The following is a 21494-nucleotide window of genomic DNA, read 5'->3' as shown; positions in this document are numbered from 1 at the left end:
ACAAGCTAATGTGAAAGATTCCTTTTTTATTTCAGAGATTGCTTGATCATGCTCACAGGCAAAGTGTATTGCATAATTTTAAAACCCTATAAGGAATCTATCCAGTTTAGCCCAGTTCAGGCTTCTGCCTTTGGAACCAAAAGGAATTGAAGGTTAAAGGCTGTGCTTAAGTTTTGACCAAGAGCTGTGCTGCTTCTGTTTTTGTTTTCCCTTATCTCTTCTTCCACCACCTTCCAGCAAGTTGGTCTAGTAAGTTTTAGATTGAAAACAGCAAAACACTTTAGCAGTTCTTACTTCAGATTACAGATATGAATTAATTCATTTATACTTGGTTTAGTCCAAAGAACTCAGTATTGGCCACGGTATCCTGTAGGGAATGTTCAAAGAGCAATTGTAGATAAGGCTCTACCACCCCCCACATGCCAAAATTATAGGGCAAAATTCAACCTATTAATTCTATTGCACAACAGGGTTTTCCACATACAACCCTCCCCACCCCCTTAAAAAAAAATTGACTCAGATTTGAATAATAGAATCAGAGAGTTGGAAGGGACTCCAAGTGTCATTTAATCCCTGCAGTGCAGGGATCCTGCCCACAGCTGTCCCTGGGTGGGCTCAAATCACCAACCTGATGCATTAATCCATTGCACCACAGGTAGAGTTTGGAGGACCCACAGAACAGGACGCCGAAGGCGGCAGAGGCGGGGGTCATTCTGTCTAGCAAGCTGTTAGGCTTGCACAAATGGAACATTCCGAATACTGTCATGTTAAATTCCATCCATAGTTTGAAAGTAAACAGTTCATTGCGTATTTGACTTGTATGTGCCTTTTGCATCTTTATGTGTATTCTGCATATATCATGAGAATATACTCCCAAATAGTATTGTTGATTCCAGCTATTAAAAACAAAACTATTAAAAACAAACAAACCATACCTTTTAAAAACGTAGCCACCATAAATATGTCATGGCCTCACCTGAAGACCCATTTAAGGTCTACTTCTTAGCATGACCTATTGAAATCAGGGGGTCATCTTTCTGATAATCTGTGATTAGGATTGAGCTGGAAAGACTAAAGAATGAAAAACAGCGATGGAATTTTAGCATAGTTTTAGCAGCAGGCACACACACTTTCAGGAAGCCTGTAAAACATGTACAAGCTTGCACTTGTATAACCAGCAGGAAATGTCTATATAAAAAAAAGATGAGGACACATGCCAACTCAGACAGAAACATTATTACACACAGACCTGGTGCTGAGATTAATTCAAGAATGCTATGGGTGCAATATGCTCAAGGTACTTTTAGGTTCAGCCTTTATAATGGTTGCCTGAGGGGCACCTGTTGCAAAAAGGGCCTTCTTACTAATTTTGCCTGGTACAGGAGCTCTGCCCTTTCTTGGAAAAGGATGACTTCATCATTACTATCCATGTACTGGTTACAGTAATCATGAATTCATTATATGTGGGACTGTCTCTGGAAAAGGTTTGGAAACTTCAAGTGACATGAGATATGGTGACTAGTTTATCAGCAGGGAGGCACTGCAATGCATACTTAAGGATTTGCATTGGCTTCCAATTTGTTGGAGTTTCTTCCTCTATAAAGTTCTAAATGGCCTGGGACCAGGATATCTTCTTCCAGGCGAACCTGGCTGGTCACTTATGTGTTCTTCGGAAGTTCTTTCACCTGCCTCCACATGCAAAGCTAGGCTGGCAACAGTCTGGGTGGGACAGAGCCTTTCCTGTGATAGCATGCTTTTTCTGGAACGCGTTCCCTAGAAATACAGACCTTCCTACTTTTTTATCCAGGCAAATACTATATTTATTTTTCTGAGCTTCCCTCTGATTTTATCACCATCTGCTAGTTTCATGACTTTTTAAATAACTGTGGCTACTTAAAGGTTGTTGTTGCTTTTAAAAAATCTATAATTATTTTAATGTTTTGTTTTTAAAATTTCTCTGCTGTAAGCCACATTGTACACATACAGTAGAAAGGCAGGATAAACATATATTAAATAGATGAAAATAAAATAATAACACACCCTAAATAAATTCAGCTGTGAGGTAGCGATATTCTTACTGCCCCTAGAAAAAACATGGTCACAATGAGAATCAATATGGTTAATTTGGCAGCACATACGTTTCTGTGTTCTCTCCTGTTCAGTGTCTGGTTTTATTTTTATCCTTTGTACTTGTAAGCTGTCCCTCCCAGGTGGCTATCAATTGCCAAGATTCTTTTTCTCCCTCGGCTTCAAGTACCCAGAAAGAATTCTTATACTCCAAAGGCATAAAATAGGCTATGCCAGGTGCATAAATAATTATTAGGAGAGTGACTAGTTAAGAGGAAAGTGAGTAGTTAATTCCAAATCATTTTAGCTATCCCTTTACGTTTTTACTCTCTTTCTCAAGTACTTCAGAACACACCCTCCTGAATTCCACCTTTCAGAATGTGGAAGGTGGACTCTTTTCAGATCTGCATTCAAATTCTAGATTCTGCATTGGGTTGCAGCAGGAACAGCTAATGTACATTGGTCCGAATGCTTCAGGGATGCATTTAGTGCGCACACACACACACACACACACACACCACATGACAGACAGAAGCTCCTCCCACTTCTTTGCTGGTTTGGGTACTGCGTATCCTTCCCATCATGGCATTGGGCTGGATAGAGAGAAGTTTAAACCTCTCAACTCAGGAAATGGGCGTTGTCAGGAAACAGGAAGGACCATTCAAGTCTGCTGTCATGCTTCCTAAGTATTTGGCTTTTGCTAGCACTTGAGGAAACATCAGAGCAGCTTGGGGTGCTTCTTGCTGTTTCCTGAATGCTCTGATCTGCTCCTCTGTGCTGATACCATCATTGCTGGCATTAGTAAATTGGGGGTTGGGGGGCCTTTTAAAAAGCCTGAGCCCCTTGGACCAGAATTTCACTATGCTGGGTTACAGGGAGGCTCGTTATCTAAATGGGTGACATTTTTATTATAAGTTGCTTCCACCCCTTGAGTTTGAAATAAAACCTTCAAGTTAGGACTCTGAACACCATCACAATATTCTTTTTTAAGATGTGTATTAACCTGAAAATAGAAATCAGATTGATTTTGCTTCGTTCACCATTGGGTATGTTACACTTTCTAATTATTGAAGATTAACTAGGAGCTTAGTCAAGGACAAACTATTTGTTAACACTTCTTTGGAGAATCATATAATGCTTTAATACTTTAGTGAAGTTTTAATGTTGCATTTAGCTAAAAGATGTGACAAAGCACCAGTTTTGCTGTAGGCAAAGGAATTGGTAGGGCTGGGATGCAGGTATACCTTAATCTTAAACAATAATCCCAAAATTGCCAAAGAGAATTGGAATGCTAAGATGCATTTACAACCATTTTACCTCCACCTCAGGTTTGTTCTGACAAGCAAAAACAACTAAGTGTTTTGCAGCTCTTTAAAGACTAACAGATAACTTGTTTTGAGCTCAGCCCATCTCTGATTATGATGAATGAGTCTGTCACTTTGGTTTTGCTAAAATATTGTCTGGTGGGGATTAGGGATTTGACAAAAGAACCTCAATGTTTCTCTTTTGTTTCTAGCCTTTTGGATGTGATGGCCACCAGAGCTGCGGGTGGGGGACACAAAGAAACAGTTTATAGCCAAGTTTGACTTTAGGGGGAATGAAATTGAGAGACAGAGTCTGGAGCTGTGAATCACCCTAGGTTGGATACTGTTAAGCGTTGGAGCTGTTTCTGGCACTCTGATTGAAAGGTAGTGAATACTGTATGTGATCTGTTGTAGGAGTATATATTTGTTTCTACTATGCTCTGCTTGTAAATTAAAAAAAATAAAATATTGCACACCCAGGAAGTGCTGCCCCTTGAAACTTTTCACTGCCCTGAAATGTGGATTGAGTGTCAATATTGTAGTATAAGCTCTGACCCATGAAAGCTGATGGCACACTATATTAGCCTTTAAAGTGCAATGAGACATGCTTATACTTTTTTTTCTTTCTTCCAGCGAGCTAAAATGTCTATTCTCCCTGGAACTTGTAAAAAGGAAGCCTGGGATTAAGTGACTAAAAGTATATTAAAAGTGTTTTGACATTTTGAAGTAGAGATGCATTTGCAATATGCAGATCTATTCATCACTCACTAAGAGAATTGCTTATGATCATACTGCTGGACCGCCCCCGACTCCCCATAATTGTATGATAGTGGCAAATGGTAAGCAAATTGTGATTCAGAAAATAGCACGGCTAAACAGCCAGCAGAGTCACATAATACAAATCTTGCTGGGCTGTAACACTCCACACATCAGGTGAGGGGGGAGAGTTGTGTATACAGTGGTACCTTGGTTTACAAACTTAATCCGTTCCAGAAGTCCATTCTTATACCAAAGCATTCTTAAACCAAGGCGTGCTTTCCCAAAGCAGTGGGAGACTCAATTTACAAATGGAACACACTCAACAGGAAGCAAAACATGTTCTTATTCCAAGGCAAAGTTCACAAACCAGAACACCTACTTCCAGATTCGCAGCAGTCTTAATCCAAGTTATTCATAAACTAAGCTGTTCTTAAACCAAAGTCCCACTGTATATACTTAAAAAACAAACAAACACCCCTCCCTGGCTTGAAACCTTCCACATACAATATGTGCAGAATAAAAAGGTAAAGGGACCCCTGACCATTAGGTCCAGCATGACTAAGTCGCTTCTGGCGAACCAGAGCAGCACATGGAAACGCTGTTTACCTTCCCACAGGAGCAGTACCTATTTATCTACTTGTACTTTGACGTGCTTTCGAACTGCTAGGTTGGCAGGAGCAGGGACCGAGCAATGGGAGCTCATCCCGTCGCGGGGATTTCAGCTGCCAACCTTCCGATCGGCAAGTCCTAGGCTCTGTGGTTTAACCCACAGCGCCACCCGCATCCCTTATGTGCAGAATATTGTGCTCTTTATTTATGAATTTGCATCCCACCTTTTCAGTGTTTCCTGTTCTCAGAATGTCTTAGGATAGCACTAGAGCAATCCACATATAACGACGAAGCCCATCATATTAAAACAGAAGTGAAGTGTTCGGCTGTGAATCTGAAGTGGTATAGTTCAGTAAGAGCCACATACTACACTTTGCTGACTATGTAAGGTAAAGGTAAAGGTACCTTCCCGTACGGGCCAGTCGTGTCCGACTCTAGGGTTGTGCGCCCATCTCACTTAAGAGGCCGGAGGCCAGCGCTGTCCGGAGACACTTCCGGGTCACATGGCCAGTGTGACGAAGCTGTTCTGGCGAGCCGGCACCAGCGCAGCACACGGAAACGCCATTTACCTTCCCACTATAAAGCGGTACCTATTTATCTACTTGCACTTAGGGGTGCTTTCGAACTGGTAGGTGGGCAGGAGCTGGGACCGAAAGACAGGAGCTCACCCCACTGCAGGGATTCGAACCGCCGACTATGCGATCGGCAAGCCCTAGGCGCTGAGGTTTTACCCACAGCGCCACCGTAGTTCGTTTTTTTCTCTGGAGCTTCCAGGGGTTTCTCAAGTTAGGTCAATATTACAGTTTATACTGGATCTAAATATTGTGTGTGCATGCGTACGCATGTGCACCCACCCACACCTGCACAGAAACTTTTGTTGAGATAGCACTCCAGATTAAGACAAAGGGGGAGAATTATTTCTCGCACAATTGCCAGTCTACTATGGGTCAAGCTAAAAAGCGCATTGAGCACCCTTTTTAAAAAGCATGCTTTAAGTACTGCTACTTTTCCTTAGAAAGGAAAGCGGCAGCTGTTTCTGTTGCAGAGATGGTGATTCCACAGTAAAACAATAAATAGGAATCTCCCCTCCCTTCCCCTGCATCCTCCATTTTCGCCTCCATCCTTTCACCTGCGTGAAACCCTGTCTTTTTATTGGGAGGTTTTAATCTCTGAATGGGAAGTAAAACCGGCTTTATCCCTTATTCTGTGTCGTTTCCAGTGCCTATTACTGCAAACTCAGCTGATGGAAAGACGCGACTCACTCCCAAGGTCCTTATTAAGGTTGTAGCTTTCCTATGAGGTAGAAACCTCTTGTTTCTAAGCATAAAGAGAACAACAACACAGCTGAGAGCAATGCATGGGATCTCTACACATTTACAGTCACATCTCCCACCCTCACTTCCCACCACCTGCCTCGCCTTTTTTTGAGTATCCTCGGGGAGGCCAACAACTGCAGCTACTTTTTAACTTTATAGCAACGTTGGCCATATGCTCTAACTGAAGTGTTACGTTTATGCCTACTTCATTCCTGATCCAGGGCACTGTATAAGTGGTCTTGCTTCCTTTTCGTCTGTTAGATGTAGCTGGAAAAAAGCTTTAAATGTTGGGTTTTATTGCTTAGAGACTGCAGCAAAGGAAAAGAAGCAAAAAAAAAAAAAAAAAAAAAGGAAGCTATGAAGTAGCCCACTCACAGCTCAGCTTGTCTTTTTCAACAGAGGCGATCTTCTTTTAGCTAATTGGACTTGGTCACGCATGTGATGTTACTCATGTGTGGTACAGTATGTCAGTCTAATATCCCACCATGCTTATGAGGTTGCTGTAATTTATGCAAGAGTGACAATGTGCAGCACAGTGTCCTGCCCTGCTCTTTTATGGCTGTCATTTCTGAGGGGAAAAGTAATAATTACAACAATGCCATCGCTATGCATATATTATACATATAAGTGTATGTGGATTGTTGGTGTCTTTTAAATTTAGCTTCTTTTCTGACCTGCGAGTGCTTAATTGCACAGTTCCGACTGGATTGCATGAACTCGGTTGCTTTTAAGACAACAGAATGTGAGGAAACTGGGCGCCTTATTCGTAGGACAGGTTCCTTTTTAAAACTGGGTTTTTGTTTTTAAACCCCATGTTCATGCCTTATAAGCTACTGCACCAGCAGTTCAAGTATTTGTGTGGTACTCCCAGCGGCGGTGTGGGTTAAACCACAGAGCCCAGGGCTTGGCGATCAGAAGGTTGGCGATACAAATCCCCGCAAAGGATTGAGCTCCCGTTCCTCGGTCCCTGCTCCTGCCAACCTAGCAGTTCAAAAGCACATCAAAGTGCAAGTAGATAAATAGGTTCTGCTCCGGCAGGAAAGTAAACAGCGTTTCCATGCGCTGCTCTGGTTCACCAGAAGCGACTTAGTCATGCTGGCCACATGACCCAGAAGCTGTACACCGGCTCCCTCGGCCAATAAAGCAAGATGAGCGCCGCAACCCCAGAGTCGTCCGTGACTGGACCTAATGGTCAGGGGCTCCTTTACCTTTACCCAGCATCCTGAGCCTACTCTAGGGATGGAAGAATCTGTCGATTTCAGTTCTTTCATCATCTCTTTTTTCCAGTTAAATTCTGCATTCTTACAAAAAAAGGATTTTTCTTTTTTAAAAATTCTCAAGAAAATTCTTATGGATTTTGGGGTAAATTTGTACTAATAAAAACTTTTTTTATGTAGTTTTGACTGATGTAACACATTTTGCAACCACATTATCCTGCTATAGTATAATGCATTTTTAAGTTATTTCCATTATTACATTCATTTTTACTTAATGTAAAATGTAGCCATTTTACTGCATTTTTAATAATAATAATAAAAAAATTAAGTGTCTATAAGGGAGAAGGGACTAGGCGTCGGAGGAGGGCTCACTTAACCTCTATTTGCCCTATGACGACTGTTTGAGTCAGAGGGATTTGGCTCAGAACTCCTTCAGCACTAGATTTGAATCTGAAAGCTTCTCCTAGGCACTACAGTCACCTTTAAATCATGCTAAGCATACAATGAAAATCCATCTTTTTACTCCTCTTGATTGCAGTTGAACAGGGTAGCGTACAGTATTATGAGGCACCTAACTAAAGTGATATGAGAATATACCGATAGATTTAATGTGTAAAGGTAGCCTAACAAATACATTTGGTAGGTAAGAACTTGTTAGCATTCCAGAAGAGATTGTATTGCACTTTTTCATTGCATTGGTAACAAGTTTTTGTAGAAATTTATATCATAATAACAATGGATCAGATTTTTGTTATCAGAACTTTATTTCTACCATTTTTGTATAGCAGTGAGATTTTCAGTAGTCTATTAAAAATACAAATCCAGAGCCAATAATTCTAATACTGATTAACCTAACCAAAGAAGCTAAGTATGAAATTTCATTCAGTTTTGAGTTTTCTGTAGGATGGAACTCTGGTGATAATGATTATAGCATCTTTGCTAAGGCTAGTGAATTCTAAATGAAATCATCATTACTTAAGATGGTATCAGACCAAAAGTTAATTCCTCTGAAGTACTCTTTGCAATGAAGTTGTGGCCAGTGTGGGCTTTACAAGGAATTGCTTAAGGATTAAATTGCAAAATACATTTGGTACCATAAATGGAGAAATTACTAGGACTATGAGCAAAATGGTCTTTCAAGTATATCTTGCAAAGAAGAGAGATAAGTACAGTTTAAGAACAAAGTATGTTAATGCTGGGCCAAAGGGTACTTTAAAGCTATTACCAAACATGTTGAGACTAAAACAGAGAATTCAGTCCTGTTGGTGAACTGGGTATAAATTAACTCTTTACAATGGATTTAAAATACCTAAAGAAGTAAAACGTGCTGCAACTCTGTTTCTTTCATAAGAAATTAGGGAGATTCTTTATGTTCTAAACATCTCAGTTAAGCATTATGTGTGGAAAGGTCTCTTCAAGCTTTGAGATAAATTACAAAATAAAAGGTGACATTTCCCAAAGCACAGAAGTCATTTATAAACATGATCCCATGCTTATATGACTGTAATTACAATTAAGATTATACGTGTTATAGTGGAGGGTGAGGAGGCTTATTATTAAAAATGGGTTTATATGTTATATATTGAGAGACTGTGTGAATTATTGTTGTATTTGGTTGGCTTTGCCATCAGCCACTCAAAGTTGCTTAATTGGAAAAACTAAAATTCATATAGATGTTATTACTGTCACAGGTTTATGGGGGAAACCCATTCACTGCCAGTACCAAGAACTGTTTTGTGGAAGGAAAATGTTTTAGGTGAATTCCTGAAAGTATTTGCTCAGTTCCACATTTATTGTGACAAACATATCTGCTGCATGCACTCCAGTTCTGTTCTGCTGTTTCCTCCAGCAAATAAGTAAAATAAGGAATTGGCATAGCCAGATGTATATACGTCTGGGAACTCTGTTCCAATCTGGGTTCCAATATGTGTGCATACGGTGTTTAAAGCTTCACGTACACACATGAGTTGAAATAACTAAATTCAAAGCCAGCAGCCAAAGTTTCAAACAAAATTGTTTTCTCTGATCATTGAAATACAAAATGTATTATGATAGCACTAATTAAAATCCAACAATTAAACTTTTCTCTCTCTAGAGATCACATATGCCAGAGGGCCCTTTTGAATGTTGAGGGAGTGCTGGGAGTGTGACATGACACAAAATGGCTGCCCTTGGGGGAGTGTGGCATATAGCAAAATGAGAGAGAGGGCAGTCATGGTGAAGCTTTCCCCATAACAATGCGAGAAAAGCCTTAACCTGTTTAATTTTTGTCTAGAAAATAAGACAGAAGCAGGAAAAATGCATTAAAGGGGAGGGAGACCCATTGCCTCATGTCCAAACAACTCTCTCATCAGTCATAGCTCTCACTTAAGATTTTGGCTAAAAACACAGACAGGAAGGAGCAACCATACTGGCTTATTTCACATAAATTACTTAGAAGAGTATCTGCACATTTTGCTTCATAGAATCATAGAATAACTTTATAGAGTAATGCGGGACACGGGTTGCGGCGTGGTCTAAACCACTGAGCCTCTTGGGCTTGCCAATCAGAAGGTCAGTGGTTCGAATCCCTGCAACGGGGTGAGCTCCCGTTGCTCGGTCCCTGCTCCTGCCAACCTCACAGTTTGAAAGCACGCCAGTTCAAGTAGATAAATGGGTACCGCTGCAGCGGGAAGGTAAATGGTGTTTCCATGCGCTTTGGCTTTGTGTTGCACCCAAAGCGTTTTAGTCATGCTGGCCACATGACCCAGAAAGCTGTTTGTTGACAAACACTGGCTCCCTTGGCCTGAAAGCGAGATCAACACCGCACCCCATAGTCACCTTTGACTAGACTTAACCATCCAGGGGTCCTTTACCTTTTTTACCTTTAAAGAGTTAGAGACTTTTTTTTTTAAGTAAAGCTCAGAGTCTGGGGCCACTAGGTGTACATATGAAGTGGGTGCTAGCTTGACAGCCCTTGTGCAGTAAGTGGAAACAGAGATGCTGAGTTTTGATGGCTATGTAACCAAAATGGGACCAATGAGAAGCAAAAGGGAGGTGTCAGCATGCTTGGGGAAAACCCAGGGTTTTCAGAAGTAGATATAATCGAAGACTTCTATGAGGGCAAAAATCTAAAAATAGATAAGTGCAAACTAAGTATGCTCCTTGGCCCCAGAATGTTGAGTGTCTCTTATAGAAGGAACAGGGAAATACATGGCAAAACTGGGTTGAAGAAACTAAAAGGAAATATCCTGATAGAAGGCATGGCCTGGCAGTTGGAATCATAAGCAGGACCAGACCACACTGTCCCTTTATGTTACAAGTCCCACTTGTAGTATTCTGTTTCCTAGACAGTGGTACCTCGGGTTAAGTACTTAATTCGTTCCGGAGGTCCGTACTTAACCTGAAACTGTTCTTAACCTGAAGCACCACTTTAGCTAATGGGGCCTCCTGCTGCCGTCGCGCCGCCGGAGCACGATTTCTGTTCTCATCCAGAAGCAAAGTTCTTAACCTGAAGCACTATTTCTGGCTTAGCGGAGTCTGTAATCTGAAGTGTATGTAACCTGAAGCATATGTAACTTGAGGTACCACTATACAGTGGTACCTCGGTTTTTGAATGTCTCCATTGATGAACGTTTCGGAACTCAAACGCCAAAAACTTGGAAGTAAATGCTTCCATTTTAGAACGCCCCTCAGAAGTCAAACAGCTTCTGCTGTGGTACTACCGTATTTTTCCTCAATTTTCTCTGGAAATTTGCAGACCGCCCGTTGCGCCTCGATTTTCGAACATTGCGGAAGTCAAATGGTCTTCCGGAACGGATTATGTTCGAAAACCGAGGTTCCACTGTATTGCATATTTATTCTTTAATCCAGCCAGAATTATACAGACATATACTACAGAGATCACATGCTTACAAAATTCCAGATTAAATTTGCCAGCTGCATTTCAGTGATGGTCCTATTAAACGGCATGATTGCAGTTCAAAGTGAGAGACCATGTTTTAGTCATACAATATTTTCCTTTTATGTTGGCTTCTGCCAGAAACAACACCCTGTAGTACTACATCCCCTGTCCTGTCCGAAATGCACGACATGGTTACATTACGCTGCTTGTTTCTCTTTCAACTTTCTCAGTGGTTGCAGCTTTTCGTGGGTGAACTCTCAGTGGTGCTGTCATGTCATGTGTTATGCAGTATTAGATGTTATAAGGGAAGGGAAGTAGACGGGCTAGTGTTTCTAGTAGCATCCATGAATCCTCCATATCATGTAGTTCTGATATAATGATAACTTGTTCCTAATAGTGCTATTTATCTAGAAAAAGAGGTGCTCACCATGAACACCTCCCTTGCTCCCTTATGGTAATGGTGCCACTCTGAGAGGTGCCAGAACTGAGTTCTGGTGAGTTCTGGCTGAAAAAAAGCCCTGCTAATAGGGACTCTAATTTTAAAAACCATTGAAACTGTTCACCGTCAGAGTAGTTCCATTGCACAAACAGAAGTCCTTGTGCTCATAGACCTTCCCCCTACTTTCCCTCTTCCTGCGCTTCCCCATGCCATCCCCAAATCTGCTCCGGAGACTTGGCAAAATCCCTAGAACACCTTCAGGGAGTGTGCTGGGGGAGGCAAAGGAGGGAAAGTTCTGTTGCGCAGCCACCAGCCAGAAGTCTTTTTGCAAACGGAACAACTTTATTACATACTGTCCATTGGTTTTGTCACATGACTTAATAAGAATGTGAACTGCTTTTCTTGCTGTCTGAATTGTTGAATCACAGGCCTGTCACTCAGCTACCCATGCTGCTGTAAGCATAGAGGTTACTCTGACACAGCTCTCTGTGAAAGCAAAACCCACATTCTTTATACAAAATACTTGTGCAATGCTTAGTGAGAATCAAGGGTTTTTAAAAATTACTCTGAATATGATCAACACTCCCGTGAGGGAGCACTCCTTTAAGGTTTCCTGTTGGAATTTCCTCTTTCTGCCACCAGCTAAGGACTGGATAATGTATCCACAAGTCAACAGCAAGCCATCCATTGTTACATTGTCGGTGAGGAGCTTGCCAACTAGCAAAGCAGCAGAAAGACGCGAGTGTGTGACACGTTTCACATCTAATCTTTCTAAGGAATTCTGAGGTCGCTTTGTGCTCTTTCCCATCCAAATGGGATTTAAAGTTGGTTTTGAGTAGAGTTAAGATTTAATTATTGCACAGATTTTATATTTGAATATTCTTATTAGCATATAAAGGATGACCTACTATAGAGCAGCACAGAACATCTGTTTCATTGGCTCAACCTTTAAACTTGCAGAATTATAATGGCTCCCGTTTGCCATCTGGACAGCTTTAAACCAGCCTAACCAAAGATATTTTTTTTTCTAAATCCAGCTAATTAATTTTAGTTCGGTCTCTATCCTTGGCAATGAGGAATATGCTATAAAGCTTATTTAAATATATTAGCAAATGCAGATGAGATATGATCTTGTTCCTTTTAGGAGAGTTGGCAGGCTTGCTGTTAGCAAATAAGGGTTTTACTTGTAGCAAGTGGGAGAGTTGTCACTTTCTCTTTGTTTTACATTGGCACTATCTACTTGTGATTTTTTTTTTTAAAGGTAGGTGTGGTCAGAGGTAGTTATTAGAGAATATTATGTACAAAAGCCAGCAATTTAGATAAAACATGTTTGGGGTTTATTGTGACCATACTCTTTAAATGCATTGATTCAAGATTCAATTCCAAAACGTATAGCATTTATAGTACAGTCCTATAGTGCAGTAAGCCCCACTGATTTCAGTTAATCATAGACAAGTGAATGCATGGTTTATTTTAGGAAATATACACCCCACCATTCCATGATGTTTGCATTGCTTGAGGGTAGCTACAACAATTAAAAACAAAAGATCTTAAAAGTGGAAATGGACTTAGCACATAAAACAAAGGTCTGCCTGAATCTTCTACATGCTTGCCATATCCTGGAATTTTAAACTAATAGGTTGAGAGGGAGTAAGAAAGGGGGCCCAGGGGATAAGGTATTCTACAATCTGAGGATGCCCTCTCTCTTCTTCCAGCCAATTGTGCCTAAGCCCTGGGCAGGACTTAGTGATGGGGTTCTCTGGTAGAACTCAGGGAGTGAACAGGCTGGTAGACAGGAAGACTGTCTCCAGGTAGCCCTGATGCAATTCCTATAGGGCTTCACAGGTTAATCTTCAGTACTTAAAATTGTATCTGCAAACAAATTGTTACAGAAGAGGACCAATTATGTATCACTGCTGCTGCATTTTGTACAAACTGAAGGTTCTGAAGACTCTTCACAGGCAGGGTGTAGTAATACAGTCTGAATGTAGTGAATGCATGAGTTACTCTGTCTAGATCTATCTTCTCTCTCTTTTTTTTAAAAAGATATCTATTAAAAGTTTAATAGTTACAGAAAAAAGAAGAAAGAAACAGTAAAAAGTTCACAATACATCAAAAAAAACAGAAAAAAAACAAAAAACAATACAACAAAACAACAAGAAAAGCAAAAACATTTAAAAAACACATCCAATATCTCTATATCTCTTCCTTTCATTTACTTGTATCATCGACCTCCTCACACCTCCCTTTTTGTATTCTTGTTCAATTAGCTATTTCAGCAAATCCTTTCCATCTTTCTCAATTTTTGTTCCATAATTTATCTTAACACAATCTGACCTTAAATTTTACACTTTGGCCCATTAACAATCTATTTTTACTTAGTTCTTTATAACATTTCTGCTAAAACCATGTAACTTCATTCCAGCATCCTTCTAACATTCATTAATTTTACAATATTTCTGTAAATATACTTTGAATTTTTTCCAGTCTTCTTCCACCGACTCTTCTCCCTGGTCTCGGATTCTGCCAGTCATTTCCGCCAATTCCATGTAGTCCATCAGCTTCATCTGCCATTCTTCCCGGGTGGGTAAATCTTGTGTCTTCCAGTGCTTTGCAATGAGTATTCTTGCTGCTGTTGTAGCATACATAAAAAAAGTTCTATCCTTCTTTGGCACCAATTGGCCGACCATGCCCAGGAGAAAGGCTTCTGGTTTCTTCAGAAAGGTATATTTACATACCTTTTTCATTTCATTATAAATCATCTCCCAGAAGTTCTTAATCCTTGGGCATGTCCACCAAAGGTGAAAGAATGTACCTTCAGTCTCCTTACATTTCCAGCATTTGTTATCAGGCAAATGGTAGATTTTTGCAAGCCTGAATATAGTGACTGGTGTTATGTACCACCTATAGATCATTTTCATTAGATTCTCTCTTAAGGCATTACATGCCGTAAACTTCATACCTGTGGTCCATAACTGTTCCCAGTCAGCCATCATAATGTTATGTCCAACATCTTGTGCCCATTTGATCATAGCAGATTTCACCGTTTCATCCTGAGTATTCCATTTCAACAACAAGTTATACATTCTTGACAAATTCTTAACTTTGGGGTCTAACAATTCTGTTTCCAATTTTGATTTTTCCACCTGGAAGCCTAATTTTTTGTCCAAGTTATATGCCTCCATTATTTGATAATAATGGAGCCAGTCTCACACTCTGTTTTTTAATTTTTCAAAGCTCTGCAGTTTTAGTCTATCTCCCTCTTGCTCCAGAATTTCCCAATACTTCAGCCATTTGGCCTCTATATTGAGTTTTTTCTGAGCCTTTGCTTCCATTGGTGACAGCCATCTCGGGGTTTTATTTTCTAACAGGTCTTTGTATCTTATCCAGACATTAAACAGTGTTTTCCTGACAATATGGTTTTAAAACGCTTTATGTGCTTTAACCTTGTCATACCACAGATATGCATGCCAACCAAATACATTGTTAAAACCTTCCAAATCTAACACGTCAGTATTTTCAAGAAGCATCCATTCTCTCAGCCAACAAAAAGCGGTTGATTCATAATAAAGTTTAAGGTCTGGCAGGGCAAATCCACCTCTTTCTTTAGCATCAGTTAATATCTTAAATTTTATACGAGGCTTCTTGCCCTGCCAGACAAATCTAGAGATATCTCTCTGCCACTTCTTGAAACAGTCCATTTTGTCCAAAATTTGCAATGTTTGAAACAGAAACAGCATTCTTGGCAATACATTCATTTTTATCACAGCAATTCGACCTAACAACGATAACTTCAAATTTGACCATATTTCTAAGTCCTTTTTCACTTCAGTCCAACATTTTTCATAATTATCCTTAAATAAATTCACACTCTTAGCGGTCATATTAACCCCTAAATATTTCACTTTCTTAACCAGTGTTAATCCTGTCTCCTTCTGAAACTTATCTCTTGATCTCAGTTAGATTTTTCTCTAAAACCTTAGTTTTCGTCTTGTTCAACTTAAACCCTGCTACCTGACCAAATTCTTGAATCAGTTCCAGAACTCTTTTAGTACTAGATTCTGGTTCCTGTAAAGTCAATACCAAATCATCAGCAAATGCTTTCAGTTTGTACTGTTTGGCTCCCACTTGTATACCTTTTTCCAGTTGGTCCTTTCTAATCATATTTAGCAAAACCTCCAGGACCGATATAAAAAGCAATGGAGAAATTGGGCAACCTTGTCGTGTTCCTTTTGTCTAGCTCTATCTTCTCAGGAATGGGAATAGCTGGTACACGATCAGCCTAAGCTGCATAGACACCCTTGGGCACAGCTACTCTCGGGACATCCAGAGGCAAAGCCAGATTCACGAGCACTCCCAAACTGATTTTCAAGTGGAGTGCTCCCTCATCCAAAACCAGCTGAATCTCAGTTAAATCAATATCTCTCCTGACCAGGTGTGTATCTGTTTGGTCTGGATTAAGGCTCAGTTTATTAGCCCACATCCAGACCATTATTTGACCCATTGTTTCGCCTGCACATTCAGCTGAAGAAAACCCAGATTCATAAATCCACAAACAGAAAGTAGTCTCTGGTTGGTGGTATAACCTTAGTAGCATGGGATATGAGAAACTTTTGTTTACATGCTTGCTTCCTTGCAAGTGCAAGTAGCTTTATAGCTTTTATTTAGCATTGGATTGTAATGTCAGTGCAAATTACTGTGCTTCACAGTATTTGATTCCCACATGGTTACTAGGGTTGTGCATGTATGCACATGTACTTGGGAGTAAGGCTTTCTGGATTCAGTGGGAGTTGTGGCCCAGGAAATATTAGTAGAATCAAACGGAAAGTCATTTTAAAACAAACAGTTCTTAATTATGCAAGTATAACATTACCTTTGATTGTACTTTTATAAGCTTTATCCTTAAAAAAAAAATCGCAGTAAAATATACATGGCTGCTGTAATACTTGTCCTTAGAATCCGTTTCATATGATGAGCAATGTGAAATTCTATGAACAGGGTACACACTAGACAAAGAAACCCCTATACAAAAAACATATGAATGTGACTCTCTCTTTCTAAAGTATTGTCCCAGTCTTATAAATAATTTGCTTTTTTGTTCAACAGGTGTTAAGATGAGTGGAAGGGACCTTCGAGGATTTACTACATCTCCCAGAAGTAGCGATATAGGTAGACTTTTAAAATTCATTTCAATGTTCCATTTCCACTGTTTGTGTCACAGCTTGCCTTGCTCATTATTAGTCAGCTGTATTAGTTACACAGAGATTATTACATAGAGTTTATGTGGAGTCCATGATTTATGAGATTTATCCTATAATTCTATGCTCTGGCTTCTAGGAAACTTAGCTGACATTCCTTGATGAAGTTGTTTCTACTTTTGTGGGTGGGTATTTGCTTCCCACAGTGGCAGCAGTCAGCCTCTCTCTGTGATGGACAGGGGCATCATGGGGTTTGGCAGGAGTCCTGCTCTTGCAACATTTAGCAGGGGAAGGACCATAGTTTAGGTGTACAGCATCTGCTTTGCATGCAGAAGGTCCCAGGTTCCATCCCCAGCATCTACAAGTAGGGTTGGGAGAGAACCATACCTGAAATCCGGAAAAGTCATTGCTAGTCAGTGTAATGGTAAAGGTAAAGGAACCCTGGATGGTTAAGTCCAGGCAAAGGCAACTATGGGGTGCGGTGCTCATCTCGCTTTCAGGCTGAGGCAGACGGTGTTTGTCCACAGACAGCTTTTCGGGTCATGTGGCCAGCATGACTAAACAGCTTCTGGCTCAACGGAACACCATGACGGAAGCCAGAACACACAGAAACACTGTTTACCTTCCTGCCACAGCAGTACCTATTTATCTTCTTGCACTGGCCTGCTTTCAAACTGCTAGGTTGGCAGGAGCTGGGACAGAGCAACAGGAGCTCACTCTGTTGCGGGAATTTGAACTGCCGACCTTCCAATCGGCAAGCCCAAAAGGCTCAGTGGTTTAGACTACAGCGCCACCCGCGTCCCTGCTAGTCAGTGTAGACAGTAGTGAGCTAGATGGATCAATGATCTGATTCAGCATAAGGCAGCTGCCTATGTTCTTTACATTCTAATTAGCAGATAGTTAAGTGCCATGAAAGCCACTGTCTCAGTGACCCAAATGGCGGTTACATTTTTCCTTCTTGCAAGCAGAGGTCCATACTGAGCCTGCAAGCTTGAACTGATAGGCACTTTAATACGTAACAGTTCATTGCTTAGGTGATTATTGATATTTCTCTAGCTTCACAGGCCTGGCACTTGAGTTCAAGTGTTGGGTCGCTGAGACAGTGGCTTGCATGAAATATTTATTTGTATTTTTCAGGAAAAAACCAAAAGCGTCATGTGTTGTCTTTCCTATTCATGTTTTGTTATAATTGCAGTGGAGTAACTTTGTTTTTAAAAGAGAAAGTTCTTTTCAAAACATATACTGGCTGGAGACTTTATTCATGTTTGAATTGTTTCATGCTTCAACTAGAAAGCTTGGTGGTTCGTATGAAAAATGGCCTTAAGAGTTCCAAGTATAAACCTGTTGACTACGAGCAGTTACTTGCAATGACTGAAGCCAAGAAATTGGAATCTGCTAACATTCTATTAAAGGTAAGTGTTGTGGTTTCTGATGGATGTAGAATGCAGCTTTAGATGTTGAGGGTGAAAGTGTCATAGGAGCTGGTGGTTGATGTATGCACAAGGAGATTCTGCTGTCCATACGTAAAGGTACTGAAAAAATATATAAAGTGAGTAATGATGGCTAGATATTGGGTAACAGAATTAACTGTTAAATGACTAACTGCAAAGGGGCCAAGTTTACTTCTCATGGCTTGTTTACAGGAGTGAGGTGGGCATGATTTGAGCAGCCACACATTGTGTTTGTGGTTTGGCTTAGTGCTAAACCTAAAGCTGCAATAGTACGGATATAGTCATTGTTGTCTTCTGTGATGAAAGGGTTTCTGTCTCTTAATACTAGCAAAGAGCTGCTAAGCCCAATGCTATGGGGTCTAGATCTAAGGCTCTATAATAGTGTGAGGGGTATTTTGTCATCCAACAGCTCACCTGGGAACAGTTGCTACTCTCCCTGGATGAGCAGGGAAGTAGCAAATTGCAAAACTGTTTTTCAACTGTTTTTACAAAGCCGATTAATATGTGGTGGTAGCCCACAAGGTTTCGGCAGGTGGAAAGGCCTTGACAGACCAGATACATTCCCGTCCTTATGTCTTATGTTTCCTGCCTTGTATTAAACTGTAGCAACAGCAGAACATAATGGCTAGGGTGTGCATAACTGTAAAATTATTCACCATCATTTTTATAGATAGAACATGTAACTGAAGGTAAAATGAACAGTGTTCTCATGAGTTGCTTTGAACACAAACATTAGATTTAGATGGCAATCTTATATACACTTAACTTGGGAGGAAGCTCTGTTGAACTCAAAATGGCTTGCTTCTGAGTCAATGTGTACAGAATTTCTCTGTTAGCTGATTTTATTTTGTAGTATTTTCCATACAGGTGGGACCTGCAACCAATTGTTGCAGTGTGCAGTGCTTCTGTTCAGGATTGCTGTCAGCTGGCCATGAACTTTTGCAGGGTACACTGCTCCATTCTTCATCCCTCGCAGGTTTTCCATTCCCTACCCCAATAGTGAGTCACAATTCTAGTACTCGGGTATCTGGGCACATAAAAATGTGGTTCAAGGTTGCCAGTGTAAGTCTGACAGTCTTACAAGCACAGCAGATACTCGCACACCTCCAATGTTAGGATCATCCCATCATAGCAACAGCTTTGGTGGGCCCAATAAGACACAGGAATACCAGTCAAATGTCTGTGTAGGTACTGGGAATGGCTTAGGAAAGAGGGAATCTGTAGACTGGAGCTGCTTGGCTGGCCCAGGAACTTCATATGCTGCAGCAAAATTGTGGCTATTATTTTTTTTTAAGAGTATGCCTGTGGTTTTTAAAATGTCATGTGGGTTACAGTTAGGTGGTTCTTCCTGCTTGCTAAGAGGGTGTTGTGTTAGCTGTTAGAGCAGAAAAAGACTTTTGGAGTCGTAGGGTAAAAATAATTGATAGAAATATGAACATAAGAAGAGGCCTACCTAGTCCAGCATCCTGTTCTCAAACTGGCCAACCAGCTACTTATGGGAAGACTGCAAACAGGACCTGAGTGCAACAACCCTCTCCCCACTTGTGTTCCTCAGCAAGCGGGATATAGAGTCAAACTTACTCTGATACTGAAGGCAGTACAGTCATACCTTGGGTTAAAGACACTTCAGGTTGACCATTTTCAGGTTGCGTCCCGCGGTGACCCAGAAGTATCGGAACGGGTTACTTCTGGGTTTCGCTGCTCATGCATGCGCAGACACGGGTTGCGTTCTGCTCATGATGCGAACGGGGCTCTGGAACGGATCCCATTCGCATCCAGAGGTACCACTGTACATAGGTTTCATAGCTAGTGTTAGAAACTGAGATATAAAAACTAGGAGCTAAATTGCACCTTAAACCTAGGTTATGTGCGCAACAACGGAATGTCCAGATGCTTTTTTTAAATAACAAGAATACAAAGCTGAAAATGAATGAACTGCAGCTAAAACATTATGTTCATTTTTCACATGGCCTAGTCCTTCCCCTGCCCACCCCACTAATATTCTTAAGAGGGTCTCTTCTCCAGTCTTCAGAGAGTGGCTGGAAGTGGGGAGGCAGAAAAAGGTGCTCCTTTCCTTCCACTCTGCAGTTTTAAAATGAAATCTTAGGCACAGTACTGCACCCAGAGCTCAGAAACTGCTCGCGCTAATGAAATTCGTTGTCGTAAGCTGCACCTAAATAATAATAATAATAATAATAATAATAATAATAATTTATTTATTTATTTATTTATTTATTTATTTATTTATACATACATACCCCGCCCCTCTGGCTGGGTTTCCCCAGCCACTCTGGGAGGCTTCCAACAAAAATTAAAATACAATAGTCTATTAAACATTAAAAGCTTCCCTAAACAGGGAACAATGGGAGTGTCAAACACTGTTCATAGCTAGTAGCTATTGATAGCATTCTCTTCTGTGGCTTTGTCTAATCATATTTTTAAGCCATCAAATTGGTGGTTCTCACTACAACTTGTGGGGGGAAATTCCATGTGCTTTGTGAAAAAGTACTCTGCCTGTTCTGAATTTCGCACCATTCAGCTTCATTAGTTGTCCACTGGTTCTCATATTATGAGAGAGGGAGAAAAACTTTCTCTGTCCATTTTCTGCACACGATGCATAATCTTTTACACCTGCTGTTTCTGTAAACTAAGCCCCAGTTGCTGATTTGTTTCTGCCTCAGAACCATTCTGATTTCTTAACTTTTTCTAGATCTGCAAAAGGCTTTCTGAAGTGTGGCAGCCAGATCTGTAAACAGTATTCCAAATGCACAATATGTTTGTATAACAGTATTATGCTATTGGCAGTTTTATTTTCAATCCCTTTCCTACTGATCCCTACTATGGAATGTGCCATTTTCACAGCTGCTGCACACTGGCTGACATTTTCATTGGATGATCTGCCTTGATTCCAAAATCTCTTCCCTGGTCAGTCACTGCCACTTCAGACCACAGAAGTGTGTATATGAAGTTAGGATTTTTTTGCCCCAATCTGAATCACTTTTCACTTGTTTCGATTGAGTATAATACCCATTCACTCAGTATGAAGAGATCCATTTGGAAATCCTCACATTTTTTTTGTTCTTGCTACCCTAACACCAGCATACATGGCCACCTCACTTCTTGCCCCAACTCCAGATAATATATGAACAAGTTAAAAAGCAGAGGCTTTCCATCCTTCCATTTTGAGAACTGACAATTTATTCCCATTCTCCTCTTTCTGTTCTTTAATCAGTAACTGTCCTCTTATTATA

At 40.5% G+C, this 21494-nt stretch overlaps 1 protein-coding gene across 8 annotated transcripts in view; it reads left to right on the top strand.

Moving 5' to 3' along the window:
* CCDC148 (coiled-coil domain containing 148) overlaps nucleotides 1–21494 on the top strand; it is a gene marked incomplete at its 5' end in the record, with an annotated part of 110448 nt that overhangs the window by 23530 nt on the left and 65424 nt on the right. For 7 of the 8 annotated variants that reach the window (XM_082198196.1, XM_082198191.1, XM_082198190.1 and 4 more), the window contains 2 exons: nucleotides 16701–16763; nucleotides 18083–18204. In XM_082198196.1, coding sequence (XP_082054322.1) covers nucleotides 16709–16763; nucleotides 18083–18204 — 177 coding nt within the window. Of the gene's footprint in view, nucleotides 1–15894; nucleotides 16030–16700; nucleotides 16764–18082; nucleotides 18205–21494 lie in introns of those variants that run through there. The other variant, XM_082198197.1, reaches the window with a different exon arrangement.

Source organism: Podarcis vaucheri (assembly GCF_965113315.1).
Source record: "Podarcis vaucheri genome assembly, chromosome: 1".
Taxonomy (NCBI): domain Eukaryota; kingdom Metazoa; phylum Chordata; class Lepidosauria; order Squamata; family Lacertidae; genus Podarcis; species Podarcis vaucheri.
This window is presented reverse-complemented; position numbering and strand designations above follow the sequence as displayed.